Source organism: Fonsecaea erecta (genome assembly GCF_001651985.1).
Source record: "Fonsecaea erecta strain CBS 125763 chromosome Unknown Scaff5, whole genome shotgun sequence".
NCBI classification, from domain to species: Eukaryota; Fungi; Ascomycota; class Eurotiomycetes; order Chaetothyriales; family Herpotrichiellaceae; genus Fonsecaea; species Fonsecaea erecta.
This window is the reverse complement of record NW_017387248.1, coordinates 1,581,853-1,607,292: the sequence shown is the minus strand read 5'-3', so window position 1 is coordinate 1,607,292 and position 25,440 is coordinate 1,581,853. Positions and strand designations below refer to the sequence as shown.

Genomic DNA, 25,440 nt, shown 5'->3' with positions numbered 1-25,440 from the left:
ATGAATTATTTGAATGCTTTGAATGCTTTGGAATGCTCTTCCTTTCCAAGGAAGGAAGCCCTGTTCTCAAAGGCAAAGTTGCTGATAATTGTGGATTGTAGCTTTGAAGACGTCATCCGAGCGTCGAATGGCGAACTACCCATGCATGTACAGGGGGAACTCCCTCGGGAGTAGTGATTGATGTTCAATAAAGATATTTGTGGGTTGGGAGGAGGTCGCATAGTCTCTGGACGGAAAAAAGAGATCAGTGCCCGGGGCAAATGAGGCACTTGCCCCTCCTGGACTCTGATTGGGATATCGAGTTAGTCGAGCTATACACCGAGAATGCGTCTACATGAGACACGGAGCCCCTGCGCACTCGTCTTTGCGTAAAGTGCTGTGAAGACTGTCGTACGACTTGGGGAGGAAGATAAGAAAGATATATATGTGCGGGTGGATAAAGGGTTATTTTATAGCTGCGCAATCTACAGATTTTCCAAGGGCAATGCAGCGCCGACGAAGCCCCTTTGCCGAGAAATATTGAGACAATGTCGTCAGCATCCTGAACTCGTAGATCGAGCTCGAAAATCGATTGCTGGCTCTTGTCCAGTCAACCACAGTGGTTGTAAACCGCTCGTGGTGGGTGTGCCGCCATCGTTGAGGCCACATTTGTCGCAAGCACGCTCCAATTCCCGTCAAAGAGCGCCGCGGCGTCGGGACTTGTTGATACCGTTATGGGACCCAGATCAGACGGGTTGAAGATAGTGTCTGCTTGCCCAGTCAGAGGCGGAAGAGACGTAGTCGCGCGACGTGGGGAGTCCACCGTGTTTGCAGAGGCACGGGGATAGAGGCAGCAGTCGGTCCCCTTAGCACCTTTCACGACGGTGATTTCGCCAAAGCAGGGAACAGTGATCTTGACTTGGCACTCTTCTCCCTGGAGATCAGCCTCGGGCTGAGGGAATGGGGTGAGTCGTCCGTCCATATCGTCCTTCGCACCTACTATCAGGTCCAGAACCGCCACAGCCTGCTGAGCCACGGTACTCTTGCGGTGGTCCGTAGATGCTCGTCGAAGGATGTCCGTGACCTCGACGACGGATTTCCAATCACGTTCATCTTGTCCCTCGACAGCGTATTCCCTGCTCGGTTCTTCATTGCTTTCGGTCTTCTGGCCCACTAAGTGCAAGACCAGCAACACGGACATTGTAAAGGCTTGGAAATCGAGCATCGCGCACAAGTATGAGTCGATCCGCAGGCCGACGCGGAGGTATTTATAAGCGATCAGGGCTTGACGCGATGCGCTCGTAGAGACTCCGTACGAAAACTGGAATATGCCCTTATCTCGTTTGCCGATGCATTTCAGCATCAGTGGGAGATGGAGCAGTGCTCGAATGAAATGCATGAGGAAGTATGCTTCAACTCGCTCCAAGGCTTCCGGTATTTGTGGGTTCGAGGGGCTTGAATCAGCGTCCCAGCGGAGAGTGTCGACGTTGTCCATGACCTGTTTCAGCTCTTGATCGATTTTCAGAGTCCGAAGCAAGGAATGGTGGTCGTCCAGTTGCTCTTGGTTTCGGTCAATGATCCGGCCAATGATGGAGCTCATGGCGGCGTAGAAAAACGTCGCCTGTTGCGGGTTGGGCTGCGGGGATTCTATGCCCTCTTTTAGCGATACCAGGGGTGAATGGCGCACGCCATAGGGAAACCCAAGAAGTAAGCTCAAGTATCGATCCAAGAAACAGATAGCTTCCCATAATGCTATTTGTCGATGATGGGGATGATCTGACGGTATCGGGTTTTGATAGACAGAGGGGAGTCGGTCAAGACCTATGCTGATGGCATATTCGATTGCTCGCCGGCATAAGTGCCAGGCTTTCCGCAGTCCGCCTTGGTTACAGTAATATCTTGACAAGAGTACCAAGCATTCTATACCGGGCAAGGTTGTGGCAACATCCTCCTGGAAGACCACTGCTCTGTCAATAGCAGGTAGGACCCGAGACTCCAAAGTAGCTACTGCTGTAGGGTCGCGAAAAGTACCATCGTGAAATATCTCATCGTTCAGTCGCTCAGCACTTATAACTGTCCAGAGGAAGACTTTGGCGGTCGCGGCAGGATTGGCAAGACTTAATTCATGGTTGAGCACAGACCTCCACTCTCCAGCGGTCGTCGCTTCGCGGTCGAATAGCTCTGGAAATCTGTGAGGTGACGAGCTCCACCAGTCCTTGCTCAGTTCGATCAATGTGTTGAGATCAGGTTCACGTGGCAAGAGTGTCAGGAGCTCAAACCGAGCAGGATGGAAACCTGACGGTTCTGTACTGGCCGCTGACTCGACGGGAGAAGGATTCGCCGCATGGGATGTCCGTGTGATAACGCCGTTGTTGAGTAGACTAAGGATAGGGTTCGACCGGAAACGACCGTTGGTAGATGTAGGTGCTTGTTCGTCTGGCGTTGGGTCTGTCATTCCTAATCAATCAGTATTTCTTAGTGTTTAAGTACAAGATATGCCCAAGTTACCGGTATCCGCAGTTCTGCCGCCGTGTAAATTGCGATTTCTCTCAGATATCGAGGACTTGGTAGTAGATTCATTCCTCAGATAGGCTTCGACGAAGTCTTCTAAACGAGCAACTCGTTCCCGTAGACTATATTTAGCTTCGTCGGCCTTGCCATCTGCGTTGGTCGAAGTGACACTGATAGCAGGCGTCGTCTTAGGGCCCTTGTCCTGGGACAGGCAGGGTGTGCCACGAGCGTAGCATTCGTCGCACCTCGACAGTCTTCCTCCGCGGTAGGTGCATTTCGTCTTTCGACGTCGGCCTGGTCACAACGTCAGATCAGACATGCAGTGTCGCCGGCGCTTGAGCGATATTGCTGAAGCCTGAGACTTGGCAGCCATTAAGCCACCATGTGGAAAGGGTTGTCTTACATTCAGAGCAGCTCTTAGTGCCTTTTCGCATGTTCAAGCGCGCTTGTGCTTGTCGAAAGCCAGAACTGTTATTGTTTGCATTCATCCTGGATGCAAAGAGCTCGGACAGGCGCGTCAGTTGCCAGCATATCCATACTTCGGTACTTCTTTATCGCGGCCGCGTGAGCACAAAAGGAGGCATGTTGAAGGGTCGAGTGGCGTCAAAGAAAGCGAAGATTCCTATAGTGTAGACCGAGAGTTCTGAAACTATCAGTACAGACTGGACAAACCTTTCTTAAGCTTCCCCTGTGTATCAGGACAGAGACATGGTGAATTGCGGAGCGTCCTGGGGCCTCCGGGTTTTCGTCCGACAGGGATGGAGGCATTTATTCAGCCTCGTCAGCACGAGAGGATCACTAATCAGCTAGATCAAATCTAGCGACTACTTGTGATTGCACTAAGAGCCCACACGCTTCTTCAAGCTGTAGATAAGAGCCGAGATGCTCTTGAAGTGACTGGAACGGCACAGTGCTTGTATAAGCCAGTGATGCCCGCAAAAGATGGTGTATTTAAGGAGTACGGATTAGTGAGTGGATAGAAGAGAATGCGGTTAGCACGTCGAGACTTAGCGTTCCGGAAGACTTTCCTCCTGAAGCGACAATCACGTGCTTCTATTCCGCGGTCAAGTTTGGCTCCTCTGAACAACGATCTCCCTCCTCACGATAGTACCACAGCTTTGCCATTGGTTTGTTCGACCAGCCTCTCGTCGATAATCATTCAAGCTCCAACAACCTCGATGCTGTGTCGACAACAGTCTGCTCAAGCGGTCTGTACATATCATCACCAAATAAGTGCTTGGCCTCAGAGTCATCGACTTTGAGCGGATGGTCCCCATCTTGCTCCTTGTTCGCCACAATAGCTGCAGCTCGTACGGATGACAGTCGATCTGCTAGCTGGGGGAACTTGTCAACTAAGATCTCTAACACCCTCTGAGCGAGGAAGGGCTCCGGGCTTGCTAGCAACAAACGTCTGTTCTCGGTCCCGCCTTTGATGATTGACTGGACATGCAGCGCCGCAAGGTCCCGGACGTCGATATACCCGATGTACAGTGGCTGCGAAGGTCCATCTGCGCTGGATACAGGCTTCAGGAATGTGCTGTAGAAGACATCGGCACTGAAATTGAAGCGACCCTTGCCAGATGCATTCTGGTGGAGGTGCTGCAGCGGTGGCCCGAAGATAAGAGGCCTTTGGTCGATTAGTAGACGAGAAGCGCAGAGTGAGTGAAGCCACTTTTCGTGCTTACGCTGAAAGGACCGTGACACCAAAAGACGGCTTCTCCTTCTCGACAAAATCCCAAAGAGCCTTTTCCGCCAGGGTCTTGGAGACAATGTAACTGGCGCCGGGTTGCTGCAATTGGCGAGCAACTTCAACACTAACCTGTTACCATTCGAAGTCGCGTCAGCTTTGTCTCCCAACTTGGAACTCTTACTTGTGACATACCGGATTCCAATCTGTGCTTGTCAGCACTCGCCCGTCCAGCGGCTTTGTGATATCATATACTGTCACCAGACTACCGGTATAGGTGAAATGCTTGAGAGATTTGCAATACTTTTTCGTTGCCCGGAGCAATTCGAGGTTGCTATTGCGGGTCAGCAAGAGATACGAGATTGCCACAGGGAAGAGGGCTTGGGCACCCTTGAGCACCAGGGCCCAAGAAATCTCTGTCAAAGTCTGCTCCACCACCATCAGGCACCGGTGCTGCTGTGTGGATGATATAGTCAAACTGTGTTTGTTCGAAGATCTTGTTAAAGGCACCCGGAGCTGACATGTCTGGGACCACAACGAGGCGGACTTTCGACCTGAACTCAGGATGTGCAAAGAAGACGTCGTCAGCCTTGGCCTCGGACCGGACTGTGCCGACCACATCGAACGTGTCCTGTTGGAAATCAGAACATGACCCTGCAAATCATTGTAGGCTTACAGTCAAGACTCACATCTACTAGGTATTTGAGGACGTGTGCAGCCAAGAAGCCATTGGCACCTGTCAACAGAACGGTAGGCATGGTAGAGGCAAGTTGGACGCGGATTGTGAAAGTTCCAGTGGACCGGAAACAGAGTATGCCATGTGTATGTTGTCTTTACTTTATAGGCGAAGCCTTCCAACGCAGCCACTCTCTGATGGAATCTGGATGTACTGCTTTTGTCATCTCCCACAGGAACGAAACTCTATGGACCCGCAATGTTTGTAAGTACTCTCTCACTAATCTGCCTGGGCAGGACGAAATCTCGGAAAGCGGGTATCTATATTGATAACGTGCGTTTTACTAATTCAGGAGTGGGAATACCATACCCGAGAAATGGTCCGGCGCGGTGTTACAATTACAAAAGGTACGAATCTGGAGTGTCTACTTTATGTCCGTGTTCGTATACCCTGCAAACCGGCTAACATTCTGTAAAGTCGATGATAACTCAGTAAGCAGATGATGGCACAGCGGTGAAAGGCCCACAAGACAGTTCCCGGAATCCTGACAATCTTGCTTTGGAAGTTGACGGAGGCTCCATGATGGATATAACTGTTGCGAAGCAGTATTCCAAAGCGCTGCCTGCAATCATAGAGTCGGCGAGGAGTATTAAAGGCAAGCCCTCGGGGGTCCTGTCCTCCATTTCGTCGCCTCAAGGTATCAACCCCCACCTACAGTGATTCCATTAAGATCCTCTCCTATACCCTCGGAAAGCACAATGCGGACCCTCGACCGCCTTTTCCCCATCATTCTCTCGTTGTTGGCGTCCCAAACAGCCCTCATCTCGGCCTTGACAAACTTCGACGATTGGGCTCACCAGCGTGTCGCCCTCGACAAGGTCTCCATCCACCTTCGCTATGCAGGTTCTGGCCCGCCGATCCTCCTCCTGCACGGGAGTCCGCAGTTCAGCTTGACATGGCGCATCATCGGGCCCATCCTCGCAGACAACAACTACACCGTCATAGCCCTGGACAATCGCGGCAACGGAGATTCGTCGATCCCCCCAGACGGGAATTATACTGCCATGGCTTCGGCCGCGGATACCAAGGCTGTGCTCGACTTCTTGAATATCACTTCCGCCTACGTCGTAGGCCACGACTTTGGTTCCGGCATAGCGACCGCTCTCGCCGCCAGCCACCCATTTCTGGTGAAGAGACTCGTCGTTACGGAATTCGTCCCTCCGGGATTCGGATACGAAACGGCACGCACACCCGGCACCTACTGGGACCTCTACGCGAACTGGCAGCTGGCCTTCTTCTCGATCCCCGACGCCGCCGAGTTCTTCATCTCCGGGAAAGAGAAGCAGATGCTGGAGTGGTTTTTCTACCACGGCAGCTATTCCGGGGTGACGAGTTTCTCCGAAGACGTCGTGAACAGATACACCAGCTCGATCTCCAAGCCGGGGTTCTTACGGGCCATGCTTGAGTCGTACGACGTCAGGGGGGCGGCCGCCGTAGCCAGCTTTTTCAAAGGCACCATTGGCGTGAACCCTCTCCAGATGCCGACGTTGGCAATGGGAGGCGAAGCCAGTCTGGGCCCCTTTGCAGCGCAGGTCTGGGGCAACATTACCGCAGATCTTGAGACAGATATCGTTCCCAAGGCAGGGCACTGGATAGGTATGTCACCACATGTGCACCGCGTGGACGGTCCCGCCCTTTCACGACTACACGATTTGCTGCTAACTGTCCCGGTAGCGGACGAGAACCCGGCCTGGGTGGCAACTCGCGTCCAACAGTTCTTCGCACAGGAGCAGAGTCCTCCGCCCGCTGTGGATCTCTCCGGCCTGACAGACAAGGTGACGCTCACAGTTGGGTATTTCGGCACCCTTGAAAATGCCGCTTTGGCAAGCTCATGACGAGTCCAGAACAAGGGAGAGAAAAAACAACTTTGAGCGAGCTGTGTGGTCTCGAATAGGAAGGGGGCGTTTGCACAAGTCGCCAGACCAGAAGGCACGTCCTTACTGCGTGAAGGCCCAAGGGATGGATGAATGGTCTTACGTTTTCTCTTTTTTGTCTCGGAAGACACACACACAATGGTTCTCCTTCTTCAATTCTAGGAAGCATAGCGAGACACCACGACGGCATGTCGAAATTAGTACAATGTGTCGTCATCGTCAACGAAAGGTATCGACGATGTTGTTCTATTTCTCATGATATTGACCTCCGCTGCCCTCATGCAATCGGCGTTCTCGGGACGGTGTCAGTCGGCAAAATTATGGCCCAAGAGTCTCCTGCCTTGCCATGCCTGCCCGTCTTCTTTTATTCTTTTTTTTTGATAACATGAGAGGACACAGTGAGAGGTACAGCATGGGATTGTGTGCGAATACAAGAGATGCAAGAATAGCTTTTGATTGCTTTTGGATATCCGAGGTGAGATTTTCTTTTTCTATATAACCAGCAGTTAGTTTGGAAGACTTGTGTATCGGCATGATGATCACCGGACTTCACCGGGCCCGAGAAGTATTCGCAAGATCCGTGACTGTCGAGAGCCTAGTGCAAGACGGTTGAAGAACTGTAGGCGGAAGATAGAAGTAGGAAGAATGGCCCCCCTGGGAAGCGACCATCCTCCGTCACAAAGCCCTGAGCCAATATATTCGGAGAAAGCTGAACGTTTGGGATTGCCTTGACGACCAGTCCGAGATGCTTATAAGGTGTAGCAATGTTCTCCGACGATATCCAGTCCTGCGCACGCTCAACGGGGTCCAATCTTCTCGAAACCACCCATGTATGGTCTCAAAACTGGGGGAACAACAACACAGCCTTCATCCTCACGCCACCCATTCTCCAAGAGCGCAGCCAGAACTCTCGGAATTGCGATGGCCGTCCCGTTCACGGTGTGCGCAAACTTTTTCCTCGATCCGTCAGCTTCGAGGATCCTCGTATCCAGCCTGCGACTTTGGTAGTCTGTGCAGATGGACGCTGAAGTGACTTCGCCCCATCCTCCGTCCTTCTTCCTCCTCGAGGGGAACATTGCCTCGATGTCGATCTTGCGATACGCACTCGCACCCAGATCTGAAGTTGGCATCTCGAGGACGCGGCAGGGCAAGCCAAGCGAGGACAGGATTTCAGTTTGGATTTCCACCATTTCGGCCAGAAGTTGACCTGAATGCTCAATCCAGCTCGCCTCATCCGTCAAGCCTCCATTACTGCTGTTCGGAGCTGGACAATCTGTCCACGCAAACATCTCAACCTTTGTGAACTCATGCACGCGGTACAAACCCTTGGTGTCGACCCCGCGAGCACCGGCCTCGGCGCGGAAACAGCGACTGGATCCAACGAGCTTGACAGGTAGACGGTCGGCGGGGATGGCCTTGCCCGCATAAATCCCCGCGAGCGGAATCTCAGCTGTCGCAGCAAGACTCCGGGTGGGTTTACCGGCATCCTTTTCAGGTTGTGCGATTTGCCAGATCTGCTGTTCATCGTTTTGGTCCCGAGGTTGGAAGCCGCAGGCAGTGGCCATGTGGGAGTAGATCAGCGACGGTGGCGAGACAACGGACCAGCCGCGTCTCATGGCGACAGACAAGGCATAATGAACCAGAGATTGCTCCAATAACGCGGCCTCGTGTAGCAGGAAATAAAACCCCCAGCCAGATGTCATCGATGACGATGTGAAGTCGATTAGCCCAAGCTTCTCGCCGATGATAGAGTGGTCGGCCGAAGGGCTATACTGCGGAGGTTGATCTGGGTCGTAGTTGATGTAGGAGCGTAACCTTGGTTCACCACCCGTCGGTGTACCCGAAAACGTCAAGTTGGGCAAGGACAAGGCAGCATTGCGCGTCTCGAGCTCCAGAGCATCATGCTCTGCTTGGAGGGCATCCACCTCTGGTCTGATCGACTTCATCTGGCCTACAATGTCCGCCTTGTTTCCCTGGGCCGTGTTCAATTGCTTCTGAAGCTCTTTCAAGGCATGACGGGATCCGACCATGCGCTGGTCGAGCTCTCGCATCTTCTTAACATTATCCGCGACTCGCTGCGGGATGTCCTGGTGGCTGCCATAATTTCGCACCAGGCAGTTCTGTTCGTAGAGCTCGACATTGTCTCGGATCTGGGTGAGAGGAGGAAATTGACGTGGTGCGGTCGCCGGTCGGAGTTCTTGGTAGGCGGGCTTGGTGGTGCAGTATGCTCTTCTGCATCGAAGCAGGAACGCTCGAGCTTCGAGAGCTTTCCTCGACATTGAGGCTCTGGCGTACGCTATGCAGGAAGCCTGGACAAGGGGAAGAAGGGTTGAAAACGCGGGTGGACGCGCCGAAAGAAAAGTTCCCAATAGCACCATTGACATCAGTGCAGTGCGGAGTGGCATGACTTTCCCAATCGGGTTTGGTCGTATATCTCGCTGTTTTAGCCGACGTGCCACAGTCAACAGTCAACTACCAACCAACCCGTGGGCTGACGACGAGGTCCATTGCTCTCACTATTTTGGAGGCACAGCTCAGGACCGATTATTTATCTCAGAGTCATGAAGAAAAGATAGGTGTCACGTTCATTCACAGAAGTGACTACAGCTGTTAGGAAAGAACCGGTACTATACACTTTTCACCTGGGCACCGGAACACGACAACAGGTCGCATTTCCTGCAATCATGACTTTCATGGTCGAGTGCCCTCCTAATTGTGCTCGGCCTCCAGGAGGTTGGCGTAGATGCTGAGGGATTCTCCAATCAGATTGACAATCTGCCACACGCTACTCGACTGGTACAGTTTCGCCCACAGGCGGACCACCATACCACTCAACCGGGCCTTTTGTGACAGGAGGTGGTCACAGCTCATCTTGTATTCGGTCTCAGCCACAAGCTGGATGACGAATTCGAGCACCCTCTGTTCAGCCGGCGTCAAGGTTGGGCTTAAGTCGGGCACCGTGACCGCCTCGAGCCACTTTGCAAGCAGGACGGCACACTCCAATGAGCATAGGGCATGTTGGTTGGACCATAGAATCAGTTGCGTCTGGGCGACATAGTTGATCCCAAGCTTCACGGGAATGCTGAGAGCGTGTGCACAGTGGAGCGCTGCCCGTGTCATTTTGTCGCTGCGTTGAACTTTTGGACTTTGGTGTAGTGAGGTGGCAACCACGTACGAATTCCAGCTGCTGAACGATCTCACGGGGCCGAGGTCCATATTGAGCCGGATGTAGGCCAGCCGAAGGAGGGCGGTTGAAGTAAAAGTCACGGGGCCGTGAGGGCTCAATGGATCCATGGATGACTCCTGATTGCGTTCCCAGTACTTGGCCCACCGCTTCAGAGCCCGCTCAAAGACGTTCATTTCTTCGTCCGAGAGGCTGTTTGAACCGCCATGTATGACGGGCAGTCGAGCATTGCGTGCGAGCCAGATATGCTGGATGATGGCATGGATGAGAGCGCAGCCACCTAGAGCAGAGAACCCTCTCGCAACGACCTGGTTTGAGCCGTTCCATTCACCCGGGTTTGCAAAGAGGCACGAAAACGCGTCTTGAAAGTCCTGACGAGGTGACCTTGATTCGGCACGGGCTTCTTGCCACTCTGGCTCACTGGCTGCCTTCCACTCTTTCTCGGAGCAAGGCAGATCGAGCCGGAGTCCGCTGGCGAGCATCATTGGCGGCAAGTCGAATAGGATGGTGTGGATATTGAAGAAACAAAAGACCACGAGGTGGGTTCTTTTGATGGTCTCGAACCGAACCCACTCCTGCCAGTCGTCCGTCGGTTGCTCCTGAAGACGTGATATCTCGTCGTCTTGAACGAGTGAGTGCAACACACTGCGGATTGACAACGCATCGGTCACTGCTGGCTCACGTCTGTACCAAGATGCAATGGCGATCAGCAGTAGTAAAGTCTGCACCATCTCAATCACGCAGGTCCTTTCGTCCCCTTTACAATTTGAGTCAGGGTTCACGGTGGAGGTGTCATGCACCTTTGAGTCCAGATTCAAGTTAGCTTTTCTTCTCTGGCGTTGGCGAAGGCGTTCCAAGACGACGGCCCTTGAGCCACGGAACAGATCAATCCCCATCTCTGGCTCCCTAGTGTAGCGAGCCCCGAGAGCCGCGATCGCTAAGAGCAACTCGACGTGGATGCTGTCCATGCGTAGGGTGGCAACGTGGAAAAAGGGATAGTGGGCATGGAAGTTCTTGAAGTATCCGCCGATCAGTCGTGACAACGCATGTCGGGAAGGCAGAACAAAGTCCCCGTCGATACAACCAGAGAACATCGCCAGTTCATCGATAATGCGTTGTCGACAGTCAGCTGAGATGAACAAATCCCGACTGTTCAGCCTCGTCGGACCTTGTGGGTGTGGGCCACTGGGTGGAGGCTTTTCCTCAGGAGCCAAGGACGGTAGCCGAGAGCCAAAACGCGAGATGGACGAGTCATTTGCCCTTATATGGGAGGGGGATGCGAGTGTTGCTTGTATCGTAGTCGTTGCTGTTGATTCATCCCGCGAATTGTCGACGTCTCTAGGACCACTTGCCTCTTCAAAAACGCCACCCAGAGGCATGTCCAGGTTCGTAAAGAAGACAGGCAGAGGTTGATAGGTCGGAGAGAATGGGTGTGTGAGAGTGGGCACGCTATCCATGAAAGCCGCAAAGTCTTGTGTAAAGGCAGGTTCGAGACCATCGAAGCCGCCGTCATCCATGCCCAATGTCATCGAATAATCCGGGACCGGAGCGGGAAAAGACTCCTTGCTTGCCTGGCTTGAACCCTCGTCATTCGGATGGCCGAAGAAGCGTACCGACAGCTGAGCCTGATCAATATGCTGCTGCACTCCCCTGGGGTCGCTCACGAGGCTCTGCGTCTGCGGCGGGACTACATGTGGCTGCGAAGAGAGGACTGGGGCAGGTCCCGGATGATACTCAGTCCAATTCACCAGAGGCAACGGCGCCGGCAACAGTGTTTCAGGCTTCACCGGTCCATGGTTCTGTTGAGAACGAACCCCGGGGGGCGATTGATGTGATAGGCGTATGTGCCGGGTCAGCAGATCTCTTGTGTTCAGGTCAGCAGCGCGACACGACAAATCATTCTAGTGAGAGCAGCAGCGTACTTGCGGGTGAACCCCTTCTGACATCGAGGACAGCGAAACGGCTTTTCCTTGGTGTCTCGAAACTCAGTCAGTCACTGACTTAAACGCCTCTTGTATTGACGTTTCCTTACGCGATCTCTCATGGCGTTGGAGATGCTCCAGACGGGCAAAGGGGCGACTACAACGGTGACACACGAATGATCTGGCTGGGGTTGCGGGATTTGTTGTCATGGTTCGGCGACCTGCTCATCGAGCGGCGAACAGATGGCACTGGTGGTAATGTAGTGGGGAATTGGATAATGGATTCGGGGAAGAAGCTACAATCTTTTAAGATGAAAATTGGAAGGTGAGGTCGAGAGTTGTTTTAGAATGCGGGGGCGCGGAGATGGCGCGGTTTGGCGGAGGCCGGCGGCTAATGATGCCGTCGGATCCCCGGGAAACACGGCTAGTCCCTAGCGCAACGCGGGCACCAACGGGACTGCCAATTAAAGCGCGCTATGGCTTCTCCAATTCGGGGACGCGCCAATGAACGATGACACACCCAACAAGTGCTCGAGGAGAGTTGTCACGTATCCTCACACTCCCGCACCGTCAGATCCTCCTCTGCACTCCATCTACCCAACCGACAAAGACCCTCCCCCAAATGTTCCCATATCTCTACCTCTTTCCGGCACCCGACATGTCGACGTGCATCATCCCCCCTGTAGCAAGATAATGAAGTCGGTGTTTTCCACATAAGCTTGCTTGAGATCTCTCTTCCAACAGCCGGACGTGACCCACTGCCCAATATATATCGCAAGTCTCACCATTACATAGGGTGAACTGAGAACACAAAGATCAAATTTCACTCCCAGTTCAAGACTAGCGGCCTGCAAGGCTTTCCCATTACAAGGTCACCCCTCGACCATGCGAGCACAAGTGTTAGAGGCGTTCAACACGCCTTACAAATTTCAAGATGTCCCCGTCCCGTCCAGCCCAACCGGTCAAGATATCTTGGTTAAGGTCGGAGCGGCATCATACTGCCACACGGACGCGGTCTTTGCGTCTGGTGCGATGTGGCAAGACCTGCCACGGATCGGCTCGCATGAGTTTGCCGGCACAATCGTCGCCCTCGGCCCGGATGTTTCACCAAAGTTGAATCTCAAAGTCGGCATGCCGGTGGGCGTCCCCGGTCGAGCATTTCATCCCTGCGGATCGTGCTACGAATGCCTCAACAACGACGGTGATCCAGAGAAGTACGGGGTATGGTGCCCCAAGGCTGGCAACCTAGGTCTCTCGGCCAATGGTGGCTTTCAGGAATATTGCATAGCAGATTCTCGCCAGATAGCCCCCATGCCCGAGGGTATGACGGCGGTCGATACCGCTCCACTCATGTGCGCGGGTCTGACTATCTGGAACGCACTTGAGAGGGCAGGAGTCAAGATGGAATCAGGGGGCGGAAAGGGGCTTACGATCGCCATTTCCGGAGCTGGCGGTGGCCTTGGACACTTGGGAGTACAGTTCGCCGCGAAGCTGGGATGCAAGGTCGTAGCCATTGAAGCATCTGACCCGGCATTGGCTCTGTTGAAAGACGTTGTCAAGGATCTGGGATCTTCAGGCGAGGGCGTCACTATTGTTGACGCGAGGAAAGAGCCTGCAGAAGACGTTCGGGTGTCCATCTTTGGATCTCCCGAGCCCAGTCTGGAGGGCGAGAAGGGTGTGGACGGCGCCCTCATTCTCCCCGAATCTCAGAAAGCTTTCGAGTATGGGATGAAGCTGATCAAGAACCACGGTGTTTGTGTGACGGTCAGTTTCCCCAAGGAGGGTTTTCACATGCAACCGCGGGACCTAGTTTTCCGCCACATCTCCATGGTCGGCGTCCTGGTCGGTCGGAACCGGCAGCTCAGAGCCATGTTGAACTTTGCGGCGAAGGAGGGAGTGAGGGCCAGAGTGACCACCTACAAGTTGGAGCAACTAAACGAGCTTGTGGAGGATTATCACAAGGGTGCAAGCGGAAAGTTGGTCGTGGACATGTCCAAGTGAACATCCGTCAGGTTTCTACGCGTTATTCCACGGTTAAAGTAGTTGATACGAACATCTCTGTCGTCATAGCAGGGCAAAAATAGATAGGGCGTACAGATTGCATGCCGACTCCATAGAACTGTGTCGCTAGTCTCATATTCAACGTATGTCTCTTCTACATCAATGACAAAGCTGTATTCAAGTAGAGCCAACTCGCTAATCGAGGCAGTTCGGAGCAGGGGCTGGTAGCGTCAGTCTCTCGATCTCGTTGGTATTGCTCTAACAACAAGTTCGAGATTAGCCACCATGGTCTCGAGCCCGGAAATACTACAGCCTAGTCCGAGAACTATATCCGAACAAGGACAAACTCCATCGAAAACGTTGGAGAGCCTGACATGTCTTCCTCATACTGTGCTCCAATTTGGGGGTAGCTAAAGTCTCTAGCCGGTCTCGAGGTTCTCGGAGGAGGGGTCATCTCGAGACACCCGATCAGAGAGTCTCATCGGACTATCTTCTTACGCTAGTCAGATGTCTCCTCGTGTCAGCTGTTCCATAATGAAAAGAAGTCTCTTACTGTGTACATCTCACATAATCCAGCCTCGTGAGCCATTTCAATTGAGCTTGGTCGGGAGATCTTTGCCTTCCAACCACAATTCCAAGTTCGAGACTGTGTCCTCATACCATCGATGCATGACATCTTCCTCCACATATCCCATATGTGGGCTGAGGAGCACTTCGCTCCTTCCGTTCTTTCCCCAAGCAGTCGTGCGCCACGGGCTATCTAGCGGCAATGGCTCCACATGATAGACGTCTAAAGCCGCACCCCTGATCTTGCCACGGTTCAAGGTATCGAGTAATGCCTGTTCATTGATCAAGGGACCTCTCGAGGTGTTGATCAGAAGTGCCGAGGGTTTTAGCAGTGCAAGCTCCTTCTCCCCCAGGATATCTCGGCTTCGCTCGGAGAGGACGTAGTGGACGCTCAACACGTCCGCCTCCTTCAGAAGTTCCTCTTTGCTGCTCGCCACCTTGACCGTTCCTGGTGGGAGACCAAACTTCCTGGCCTGCTGCTCGGCATCCTCCTGGGTGAGATTGCTCGACCATGCCATGACCTTCATTCCAAAGGCCCACACACCTCCTGCCGCCACCCTTGCCCCCAAGTTACCAAACCCCAACAAGCCAAGTGTTTTACCTTTCAGTCCTGTCGCAGGAGAAATCTCCCAAAGGCCTGCCTTTACGGCAGCATCGTCACGAGCAATATTGCGAGCGATGCCCAAGATGAGTGCCCAGCAATGTTGTGCGGTGGAATCAATTGAGGTCGGCAAGCTCAAGTCACCAGCCTTGCCGACCCCTTTCGCACCCGCAACGATGATGTTCTGTTCAGCACAGGCCACCATGTCGATTGCCGAGTTCTTGAGGCCTGTTGTAAGAAGCAATTTGAGGTTCGGGAGGGATCTGATCACGTCTCCCGGGAAGGGCGTCCGTTCTCGCATGGTCGAAATGACGGTGAAAGGCAAAAGGCGTTCGATGAGTGCATCCTTTTCTGCCTTGCCAATGGGGTTGATATTGTCAGAGAACGTCGTGACTTCCACCTTGGGTTGCAGATGGGAGAATTTAGCAGCAGCAATCCCCTGATAGTCATCCAATATGGCCAAACGGAACTTTGAGGCCGCCATTCTGTTGCCTTTTCGACTTAGATGTGCGTATGAGACCGAATAAAGCCGAAGCGAAGGTCGAATGCGTAATTTGAAGGCCTTTCCACAAGATAGTACTTGCACCGAGGATTCTTGAGATGACTTTCACTTGCATGCGCCATATTGAACGTATAGGATCGTCGTGGATGCTGATGAGGCTCCCAACGGTTCCATGGATGTCGTAAGAACACGCTTCTCCGAATCGGAGGATGACCTATACCGATTGACATGGTTAGGCCGACCTAAATAAGGCCTCGTGCAGGATGGACCCGAAGTGGACGACTGCATAGTCGCCCCAACTTGGAGACTCCAGGATTACAGAGTCGCACGGAGATAGTCGTAGGGACCAGCGTTGCAAGTGACACGGCAGATGAAATCGGTGATTTAAACAGTTGATATTTATTCATGGGTTCTCAGTGTCATCCTAGGGTGCATTCTCCCCGTCAAACCTCAGCAGAGAGAGCCATACCGAACTGTCACCGTTGCTCTCCACCATGCATCCAGCTATTGGATTCTTCTTCGTTGCCTCTGTGATTGCGCTACTCGTCAGGTGGGCCAATCGAACCGATATCCCAAAGATCAAGAACCTGCCCGAACTTCCCGGGGTGCCAATATTCGGGAGTCTTATCCTTCTCGGCAAGTATCACGCCAGAAACTGTGCTAGACTGGCCAAGACATATGGAGATGTCTTTCAGGTTCGCCTAGGTAACCGCGTAAGTGAATGTTCCGCGATGATGTATCCCAAGTGACTCGATGGTGTGGAATCTTATCGTTGTCCAGAGATTCATTTATGCGAACTCGTTCGAATCGGTGAAGGAGCTCTGGATCAAGAACCAGTCGGCACTCACCTCTCGACCAAAGTTCTGGACCTTCCACGACGTTGTTTCTCAAACCCAGGGAGTGTATACTTTGGGAACCTCACCATGGTCTGAATCCCTCAAGAGAGCCCGTAAGGCGGCAGCTACCGCTCTCAACAGGCAGGCAGTTCAGACGTATCTTCCGTTCATCGACTTGGAGTCCACGGCCAGTATCAACGAGCTAGTCCAGAACATTAAAAATGGTTACGACATCGACCCCAATGGTTATTTCCAACGCTTCTCGTTGAATATCAGCCTGACGCTGAACTACGGCATCCGCATCCAGGGCACTGTCAAAGACAGCACTCTCAATGAAGTCGTTGCCGTTGAGCGAGAGCTGGGAAACATCCGCGGCATTGCCCATAACTGGCAAGACTATGTTCCTTTGCTCCGAATCCTACCGGGGTACAAGTCGAATGCCATAAAGTATCGAGGTCGAAGAGATGAATATATCCTCAGCTTCTTCAACCAGCTGAAGGAGCGCATCGCAAACGGTACCGACCACCCGTGCATCGCTGGCAATTGCCTAAAAGATCCGGAGGCTAAACTCGCTGAAAGTAAGAATCGAAATGATGCGATGCTTCGAGGTTTGTTTACTAATTGGAGGTTAGATGAGCTGAAGTCGATCTGTTTGACCATGGTCGCTGCTGGCCTTGACACTTTGCCTGGAAACATCAACATGACGATCGCCTACCTCTCGTCACCGCATGGCCAGGAGATCCAAGCGCGAATGTACGACGAAATCATAAAATCTTATCCTGGACAAGACCCGTGGCATGGGTGCTTGTACGAAGAAACGTCCGAGTACGTGATTTCCTTTGTGAAGGTGAGTACCAGAATACCCCGAGTGATCACTGCCTCCGCCGAATCGAGATTGACCGTGACACAGGAGGTGCTTCGCTTCTGGTCGACTCTCAATTTGTCCTTCTACCGCCAAAGTGTTAGTGATATCAATTACAAGGGTGCTGTCATCCCTGCGGGGACGCCTTTCTTGATGGTAAGAGATTTCCTCACTCAGACGTGTTTGCCGACCGTCGTGCTCACGATTCATGTCGTAGAATATGTGGGCAGCCAATCATGATCCTGCACACTTCAAGTCACCCATGGAATTTATCCCTGATCGCTTCATGGGACAGTCTGGCGTCGGAGAGGGAACGCAACACTTTGGCTATGGCGCTGGAACCCGGATGTGTGCGGGTGTTCATTTGGCGAACCGAGAACTGTATATTATCTTCACTCGCCTAGTGCTAGCCTTCCGCATCCACGAGGCCACCGACCCCAAGGACAGGCCGATATTGGACACCATTGAGTGTAACTCGGTGCCGACAAGCATGGTCACTCAGCCCAAGCCGTTCAAGGTCAGATTCATCCCCAGAGACCAGAAACAGCTTGAGACCTGGATCAGTCAGAGCTATGCCAACACTGCACACCTCTGAAGGACGACTTCCAGCTTTAAGCGATAACCGTTGGAGGTCTCCCATTGTTTAAGCCGACACAGACCAATCGTGGACACTGTCTCATCCAGTTATTCGGCCGATCCATCGGCAGAAGCCACAAGAGTGGACGACAACCGGGAATAAAAGCAAGTCATTGCTGAAGGGAAAAGATCGAAATCAGCCATTTCTTCTTGTCTGGTCAGTCGGTTCACAGACGGAGCAACATGCAATTGTGGGGAATGCGGAGAACTGTATGGTGTTGAAGTTGACAGATGAACTTGTTGACCAACAATGATGTTAACCCTGGGGCGAGGACTTTCGACTAGTATAGTAAATTTTCGAGATCAGAAAAAAAGTTAAATGCGACATGAGGCAGATTTGACCATGATGCATACGGTACCATTTCCGAACCGCCTTGAAGAAGTAAGGCCTAAGCAAGGATGTTGGAAGTTGGTAAAGCAATTTTTCAGGTAGGGTTGTAATTTGCAAGTGCTGCCAAGACAATTACTTGTCATATATTCAATTTCCTCATTCATGCTATGATTTGGCTCACGAATTGCACACAGAAAAATGCGATTCCTCAACACCCGCTCTGCGCGGTGGCGTGGCCTAATGGTAAGGCGTTGCTTTCCGGTTACACCTGCGATCCCTTAGGGGAATGGCAAAGACTGTGGGTTCGAGTCCCATCGCCATCGTTTTGTTTTTTGTCATCCTTAGCGGGCATATATGTACATACAGTAATCTTCTTTTTGGTTTGATGCTCGTTTGCAACCCTGAGCAGGAAGGAGGAGAACACGCACTGGGAACAGAAGACGCTATCTATCTTCCCTCTTAACTTGACAAATCTGAACGCCAAGTCATCACGTATCTTGACGAGGCGCCTATAGAAGTTCTATAAGTACCTCTGGAAGTGATTAGTTCTGTCCAGAGATGTGTTATTTGTTTGGTCCGCTGGGTCAGTTTGATGGATATCTTACCAGGCGGATACGTCTGAAATGAATAACTAAAACTTACGCGGATAACCAACATGGACTCCATTGAAACGCCGTGATTTTCCTGTGGCCCCGACTCCCGGAGGTCAAACTACCCAGCACTGTCGGTCAATACATTTACAGCTGCCGTATCAGCCCTAGCCAAAGGACAACAGTTCCACTACCGTCCCACGAAGTTCCCGTCTCTTCAAGTTCATTCTCAGCTCTCTCCTTTGCTCATCCACTCCTCATCGGCCAGATTTTGAGAGCTGCGTGGCTGTCATTTAACGTCGGCCATAGCCACCTTGATTGTATCCGCCGCTACCATAGTTTCCACTTCGGTTATCTCTCGCGGGCGGACCCCGACTTTGACCTTGATAATATCCATCACTGAAAGACCTCCCACCATTCTGCTGATATTGTCCATTGCTGCCGTGGTACTGGTTGGTTCCGCCATGATTTTGCTGTCCCTGGTTGCCATAATAACCCTGATCCTGACCACCATAGCCCTGAGCAGTATGTGTGCCATACCCTCCGTATCCGTTTGCAGGCGGTGGACCACGATTATACCCTCCTTGGTTGCCGTAGCCCGGTGGGGGAGGCGGAGGCATTCCTGGAGGCCATTGATTCGGTGGAGGCATGCCAGGAGGGCCTGCATCAAACGGAGGGCGGTCCGCAGCGTAGTTGATGCGTCCTCCCCGATTTTGTGTATCGAAACGGTCGCGTCGAGTATTGTCGTAAAGTGGGGCGCCGCCAAAATCCCTTCCCGATACCCTAGCCTTCGATCGCACCATTGCCAAGTCCCCTTTATCGAGGACCGGGGCCGGCAAGACAACTCCGGGGAACAACATGGACTTGTGAACATGGGTAGGAGGCGGCATTGTGAAAAAGACATTCAAAGAGCGATCGTCGTCGACCTCGGGTTCCAGTCTGATGTCTTCTTGTGGTCCCGTCAGGTACATATGAGGTAGGAAATCTTCGTTTTTGGTTACTTCGCCAGCCAGCTGACTCTTTTGCATTGACAATTTCACGGTGCTTGGTCCATCTTTGGCTTTTTTCGAGTAGAACTTCATCGCTAGGATGTCGTACAAAGGATTCTGATCCGATATTATCAGAGCGTCGTGGCCTCGCTCGTTTCTCGCATGCTCGTCATCCGTCAACAAAGGATACTTTGTGGCCATGGCCGCGAGGAGTCGTTTCTCGTCAATGAAGGGCAGCAATACAATGGCTTTCCAGGACTGTTTCGCGCCATTGAGATCGAGGTCAAACTCCTGTGGGTAGAAATCGACAATGTCGGAGTCAGGATCAGTCATGAGCGGATGGAAAGCGCTGGGAATGGCGTGGTTGGAAGATGCAGGCAATACACCCATCAATTGCTCATATGGTTTGAATGGTGTTCCTTTGTCGAACTTGACAGTCTTTTTCTCAATGTCGACAAAGTCTGCAGCGAATGGTGCATAGTGATAAGGATAGTACCATGTCCAAGATGGGCAACCTTGAAAATAGTATAGCAACACCCAACACAGTCCTTCCACGTAGGCTTCGGCGACCTTGTGGCGGAAGGCGAGATCCTTGGGGTCGACATGGAATTTTTGCTCATAATAGCGGTCAGCATATCCCTCCTCCCACAAGCGGACTGTGTCTGGTGGAGGGTCGTTGGGATCTCCATTGTTGAAAGTCTTTTTCTCAATCGGTGTATTCCTCCCAGGAGTACCAGCACTTTCTTCATCTTCGTCCATCAACGCCGCCTTCCGCTTGTCTCCTGCTGATGCAGGCGTGCCATCGTTCTCTGCCTCATCTTCCAGTGTTGCAGCCTTTCGCTTGCCCAGTATTGACGAAGGACTGGCATCCGAGGAACTGGGGGGGCCATTGATGCCGTTGGCACCATTCTTGGCAGCTGTTTCAGCAGCCCGCTTGGCGAGCATCTGCTCTTTCAGGACTGCTGCTGCACTCTTGTTCGACACCAGGGTTTTGTCCACAGCAGCTCTGTTCACAATGGAGTTGTAGTCCAAGACGGGGAAGTTTGAAGCCTCAAAGGTTTCAACAGGTCCGGTAGGCACCCGAGTATCGGCTCTGCCACCCTTGTTGTAGTCAGGCGAGCTACGGCGTCTCTTCGCGAAGCGGGCCTCTCGAGCCTCATTTGCCTGGTTCCGCCGCTGCTCATTCCGGGCCCGCCTATCTTCCGTTTCTTTCCTGCGTTTGAAGATTGCGTCCTCTTGCTTCGCCAGGCCCTGTAGAATGATCTGGGCACGTGCAAGGTCAACTCTTCCGTCGCAGGTCAAGTAACCGCCCATGATGGGGATATTGTCTCTCCAAATGGCAATGAGTTTATCGATACCGTCTTCTCTGATTTCAAGGCTAGGAAGATGAGGCAAGAAGTCATTGCCAACGAAGAAACACATGAAGACCCAATCGTCAAGGGCACGCTCAAGATCGAAACGGAAGGTCTGACCAGGAACGAACATCTCTGCACCAAGATACTCACGAAGTATGGGCACATTTAGCCAGACAAATGGCTTCAGCTCCTCTGTCGTACCTTTTTCGTCGAAATGACCAGATTTTTTCTTGGCTTCGCCTCTGCAATTCTCGGCATAATGACCTTGCTGGCCGCAGAGCCTGCAGGTCTTGGCTTTGGCATCTCTGACATCGACATCTTCTCGAAGGACGCGAAAGTGAGGCTCATGCGTGGCGATTCCAAGCATTATTAGGTCTGCATCAAGCCCATACATGACGTGTCTCGTGTTTGGATCATAGGCGGGATCTGAACGCTGGGAACGAATGAACTGCATAATCTTATGCTCACCTTCTCCGGGCACGCTGGCATCTGAGATTATGACCTTCAGCTGAGCCCAGGCAGGATCCGTGTTCAGCTTCCACTGGACCCAATATCGAATAGATTGAGCAAGAATGAACATGAAAGGCGTGCCAGGTGTGATGACATTACTATCCCATGTTTTCTTGATTACGTCGTCCACTGTTTCTTCGTCTTCATCATCATCCATATCACGCTGTTGTTGACGAAGGAGTGTTTGAAACTCCGCCTTCTTTTCATCCGCCTCTTTCGCGTCCCTTGCTGACCGGAAACGACGAGCACGTTGCTGGTTCATCTTTGCACGAGGAGCGACACCATCTGTTCTACGTCAGAGCCCATTTCATATGAGAGCAATCGCGTGCATATCAAAGGGGGGGATGGTTCACTTACCAATTGCGATCATCAACAATCTCCGCGGTCGCACCATGTTCACAACGCGATCGGTGTACTTGAAGATTTCCAACATCATCTCGCTTTCATTTGCTGGAGGAGGCTTGTTCTCGGGATGCGAACAGGGGTGGACGATGCCGTTGAAATCAAGGTAAAGGTTGTGCATCTCTTCTCCATTCGGGTTCGGCTGGGTGGTGTCCACAGGATATTGCACTCCATCAACTTCATAAGGTTGTTCCTCGATCACGGGGGTAATGATCTTGGGATATTTTTTGGTGAGCCATCGGAAGAGAGCCGGAACACCCATCTTGACTCGATGGTAAGTAGCGAAAAAGCAAGGGAAAGAAAGGAATAAGCCTGGGGACTGTGTCGCTGCCTATGCAAATTTTGGCAAGAGATTACACTCCTGAGTGTCGCAGGCAATATAGTGAAATGTCACTTGCTCTGCGTCCAGAAGAGATCTCAAATTTGCGTGAGATCCGAGTCACCATGAAGAGAATATGTTGGACTCGAGGTTGCAGAAAGATGAAATGGAGATGAATGCCTGGAAGGAAACTGCGCCTTCAATTCCTGGTCCAGGTTAATTCTGGACCCTGCGCCGATGTCCAAATCAGGTTGGCGTAGTCTTGGCAAATCTGGAGAAACAACGAGGTACAAGGCCAGCTAGGCAATTTCTACTATGTCAACCTCCGTGTATCGGTTTCGTCTGAAATTGTAACTGCCAGGGGCGAAGATTGTCAAAAATAAGTCCCCGTTGTGAGCTCTTCCATCGCCGCTCCCAGATGATCCACACAACTCGTTCTGCATTCCACATCAATCACAGCTTCAAAGGCCGGGTCGATGTCACTTGAGGCAGCTTTCGCCTCATAATCTTTCCGCTACCTGTTCTCGGAATTGCATCTATGAAGTATATTCCTCCAGTTAGCCATTTGTGGCGAGCAAAGTTCTTCTGGATCATCTCGAAGAGCTCTTTGGCGTCGAGTGTATCGTCCTTGCGGACAACAAACGCCCGAACGTATTCCTCCCCGTCTCTGGTGGTAGATAAGTTAGCTCATCTTGCAATAGAGGCTGAGAAGATTCTGGTTGCCTACATCATGGTGCCCACAACGGCGGCGTCTGTGACTTTAGGGTGGTTGAGAAGTGCCAACTCGAGTTCGGTTGGCGAAACTTGAAGGCCCTTGATCTTGATAAGTTCCTGTTGGTTCAATTAGCCAAAGGACGATATGCCTAACTTTCCGATTTGCCGATTGAATACTTGCCTTTAGCCGATCAACAATATAGAGCTTTCCTTGATCATCGCAGTAACCAATATCACCGGTCCTCAACCAACGATAGCCGTCCTCGTGGACAATGGTTTGTGCAGTTGCCTCAGGCTTGTTCCAATATCCCTTCATGATATTCGGCCCAGATACCCATAATTCTCCAGTTTTCTGCCCAGGAGTGGTAGAAGTGGTCAATTCCTCATCTACAGGGACAATCTTCGCTGCGCAATTAGGATTCAGCCAGCCAATTGAGCGTCCATCATCTTCCTCGTCTGGGGAGAAACCGGTTGCGGAACAGGTGCACTCTGTCATCCCCCATCCTTGCTTGACCTGTACACCCGGTCGGAAATACAGCCTGGCAAGAAGTTTCCCTAATTTAGGATCAAGAGGCGCCGAGCCGCTCACAGCTTGCTCGATAGATTTTAGATTATATCGTTCGGGAGCGTCTTGCTTGCACAACATTGCGATGACGGTCGGCACGCCTGTCATGTACGTGATGCGATAGGCGTCAAGGTACTGTAAGTACCTTGTAACATTGAATTTTGACATTATGAACACTTTCGCTCCCAGTACTGCGGCATTTATACCATAATAAGTTTGACCCTATCACCAATGTCAGATTTATCTGGAGTAGGCCGGACTACTTGGTGTATGACACCTGCATCCGGGAGCGCTGCAACTCACATAGGCATGATACATAGGCAGAGGCGCGAGCCATCGCTCGCCAGAGATGTCGAGTCGTTCCTTTCGAGCTCGTGCTCGTGGTGTGCTTCCAGTCAGAGCCCGTTTGAATAGAAGCTGTACGGAGTTGGAGACGAGATTATAGTGAGATATCTGCACCCCTTTTGGCAGCCCAGTGGTCCTCGAGGACTGTCAGCAACGGATGAAGGCCTTTCTTGGAGTCTCGTGATATTTCTTGCCCTAACTCACCCGCTGGAATAATTGATAATTGCGGTCTTTCCGTCGACTTCTTCGAGGGTGGTTAGACGCTTCCACGACCAATGTCGAACAGCGTCTTCAGACGCCCAGATGTTTGTCCATGATACCAAACCGTGAAGATTGTGCGATGAGAGGTCCTCATCGGGATCATGGAATACTAAAATCCTGTCCTGCGGTAATCCGACTTCCGAAGCAGCTTTGCGAGCAACATCGACCCCATCCGGCCCCGTGAGCAGCAATGATGCCCCGGAATCCCGCATCTGGTAAGCCAGTTCTTCGATTCGATGTCAGCAAACACAACACCCTCAGCTCGACGACTTTGCTGTGAGCCACTCTGGAAGAACAACTCACCGGACACAGAAGCCGACGGAGAGGCGGCAGTAAAAATGCATTCCGCGGCGATTGTTCCCCAAATCACGACTGGAAAGAAAAGTCGATTGTTGGAGTATAGTAGTAGTCGCTCATCGGCTCGAAGCCCGAGTTGTTGCAATCCAAGAGCCACTCTTTTGGAATAGATTTCAGCTTGGGCTAGACTAAAACATTTGGCAGGTATATCGGCGTCGAAGTACTGAGCTGCCTCCCGTGAAGATTTACTCCCAGACTGGAAGACAAAGGTGTTGACATCGATCAGGGGGATATCGATGGTGTAGGGAGATTTGAACATTTCCTGACCTGGTGGGAGCTCAGCTTTCCTGAGCCGGCTCAGTTACGAGAACTTGGCAAGCAGCGGTTTATGGTGCTCTAGGTTTGAGCTTGAATGGCGAAATCTATAAAGAGTCTACTGAGTACCATCCAGTACACCATATACATATTTTTAGTCAGCTCGCAAATTGTCATATTTGGAGAACGAGAGATTCATCGGAAACAGAGGAGGGGTCAGCCTCGGTATGTGCTGAAGCGGAAAGCCTCTTAGCCCACTAGCCTCGCCCCTGAAAGCAAGGCTGTCGGATCGGATTAACAGTGCTACCGCTTTTATTCCGAGAATATTTCTTGGCCTGCGGACAAGTTGTCTATTCTCCCCAAAGTCAAAACGCGTTCCACATCAACACCGACGCTGGATACGGTTGTCTACAGCGAGCGTTTGCAGCTTACCTTTATGTTCTCGACTTAAAATCTTTCGGGCATGTGTGTCGTGATCCTGTAGTCCATGGCTGACAGACGCTCAGTCAATAGAAGACAACCGTCCTCATGACAATGAATCTGCCCTCA

The 25,440-nt window shown here is 52.0% G+C and overlaps 10 protein-coding genes across 10 annotated transcripts; 3 read left to right on the top strand and 7 right to left on the bottom strand.

Annotated features, from left to right (window-relative positions):
- Positions 1-589: 589 nt before the first annotated feature.
- AYL99_06645 (hypothetical protein) lies at positions 590-2,978 on the bottom strand (the record flags this gene model as incomplete). The annotated part of the gene is made up of 3 exons (XM_018838154.1): positions 590-2,427; positions 2,488-2,784; positions 2,894-2,978. The coding sequence occupies 3 exons, from the start codon at positions 2,976-2,978 to the stop codon at positions 590-592; spliced, it is 2,220 nt and encodes a 739-aa protein (XP_018692714.1).
- Positions 2,979-3,645: 667 nt separating this feature from the next.
- AYL99_06644 (hypothetical protein) lies at positions 3,646-4,935 on the bottom strand (the record flags this gene model as incomplete). The annotated part of the gene is made up of 5 exons (XM_018838153.1): positions 3,646-4,117; positions 4,176-4,309; positions 4,373-4,511; positions 4,567-4,808; positions 4,867-4,935. The coding sequence occupies 5 exons, from the start codon at positions 4,933-4,935 to the stop codon at positions 3,646-3,648; spliced, it is 1,056 nt and encodes a 351-aa protein (XP_018692713.1).
- A 676-nt stretch (positions 4,936-5,611) lies between these two features.
- On the top strand, positions 5,612-6,748 carry AYL99_06643 (hypothetical protein; the record flags this gene model as incomplete). Its single annotated transcript, XM_018838152.1, has 2 exons — positions 5,612-6,509; positions 6,588-6,748. The coding sequence occupies 2 exons, from the start codon at positions 5,612-5,614 to the stop codon at positions 6,746-6,748; spliced, it is 1,059 nt and encodes a 352-aa protein (XP_018692712.1).
- An 836-nt stretch (positions 6,749-7,584) lies between these two features.
- On the bottom strand, positions 7,585-9,066 carry AYL99_06642 (serine-tRNA ligase; the record flags this gene model as incomplete). The annotated part of the gene is made up of 1 exon (XM_018838151.1): positions 7,585-9,066. The coding sequence occupies one exon, from the start codon at positions 9,064-9,066 to the stop codon at positions 7,585-7,587; it is 1,482 nt and encodes a 493-aa protein (XP_018692711.1).
- Positions 9,067-9,496: 430 nt separating this feature from the next.
- On the bottom strand, positions 9,497-12,015 carry AYL99_06641 (hypothetical protein; the record flags this gene model as incomplete). The annotated part of the gene is made up of 3 exons (XM_018838150.1): positions 9,497-11,834; positions 11,894-11,940; positions 12,004-12,015. 3 exons carry the CDS (start codon positions 12,013-12,015, stop codon positions 9,497-9,499), a joined length of 2,397 nt encoding a protein of 798 aa, XP_018692710.1.
- A 763-nt stretch (positions 12,016-12,778) lies between these two features.
- AYL99_06640 (hypothetical protein) lies at positions 12,779-13,894 on the top strand (the record flags this gene model as incomplete). The annotated part of the gene is made up of 1 exon (XM_018838149.1): positions 12,779-13,894. One exon carries the CDS (start codon positions 12,779-12,781, stop codon positions 13,892-13,894), a length of 1,116 nt encoding a protein of 371 aa, XP_018692709.1.
- Positions 13,895-14,484: 590 nt separating this feature from the next.
- AYL99_06639 (hypothetical protein) lies at positions 14,485-15,546 on the bottom strand (the record flags this gene model as incomplete). Its single annotated transcript, XM_018838148.1, has 1 exon — positions 14,485-15,546. The coding sequence occupies one exon, from the start codon at positions 15,544-15,546 to the stop codon at positions 14,485-14,487; it is 1,062 nt and encodes a 353-aa protein (XP_018692708.1).
- A 512-nt stretch (positions 15,547-16,058) lies between these two features.
- AYL99_06638 (hypothetical protein) lies at positions 16,059-17,857 on the top strand (the record flags this gene model as incomplete). The annotated part of the gene is made up of 5 exons (XM_018838147.1): positions 16,059-16,277; positions 16,345-16,978; positions 17,033-17,247; positions 17,311-17,418; positions 17,480-17,857. 5 exons carry the CDS (start codon positions 16,059-16,061, stop codon positions 17,855-17,857), a joined length of 1,554 nt encoding a protein of 517 aa, XP_018692707.1.
- Positions 17,858-19,112: 1,255 nt separating this feature from the next.
- AYL99_06637 (5'-3' exoribonculease Dhp1) lies at positions 19,113-22,337 on the bottom strand (the record flags this gene model as incomplete). Its single annotated transcript, XM_018838146.1, has 2 exons — positions 19,113-21,958; positions 22,031-22,337. The coding sequence occupies 2 exons, from the start codon at positions 22,335-22,337 to the stop codon at positions 19,113-19,115; spliced, it is 3,153 nt and encodes a 1,050-aa protein (XP_018692706.1).
- Positions 22,338-22,847: 510 nt separating this feature from the next.
- Positions 22,848-24,895, bottom strand: AYL99_06636 (hypothetical protein; the record flags this gene model as incomplete). Its single annotated transcript, XM_018838145.1, has 6 exons — positions 22,848-23,061; positions 23,122-23,225; positions 23,263-23,895; positions 23,977-24,154; positions 24,223-24,505; positions 24,583-24,895. The coding sequence occupies 6 exons, from the start codon at positions 24,893-24,895 to the stop codon at positions 22,848-22,850; spliced, it is 1,725 nt and encodes a 574-aa protein (XP_018692705.1).
- Positions 24,896-25,440: the final 545 nt, after the last annotated feature.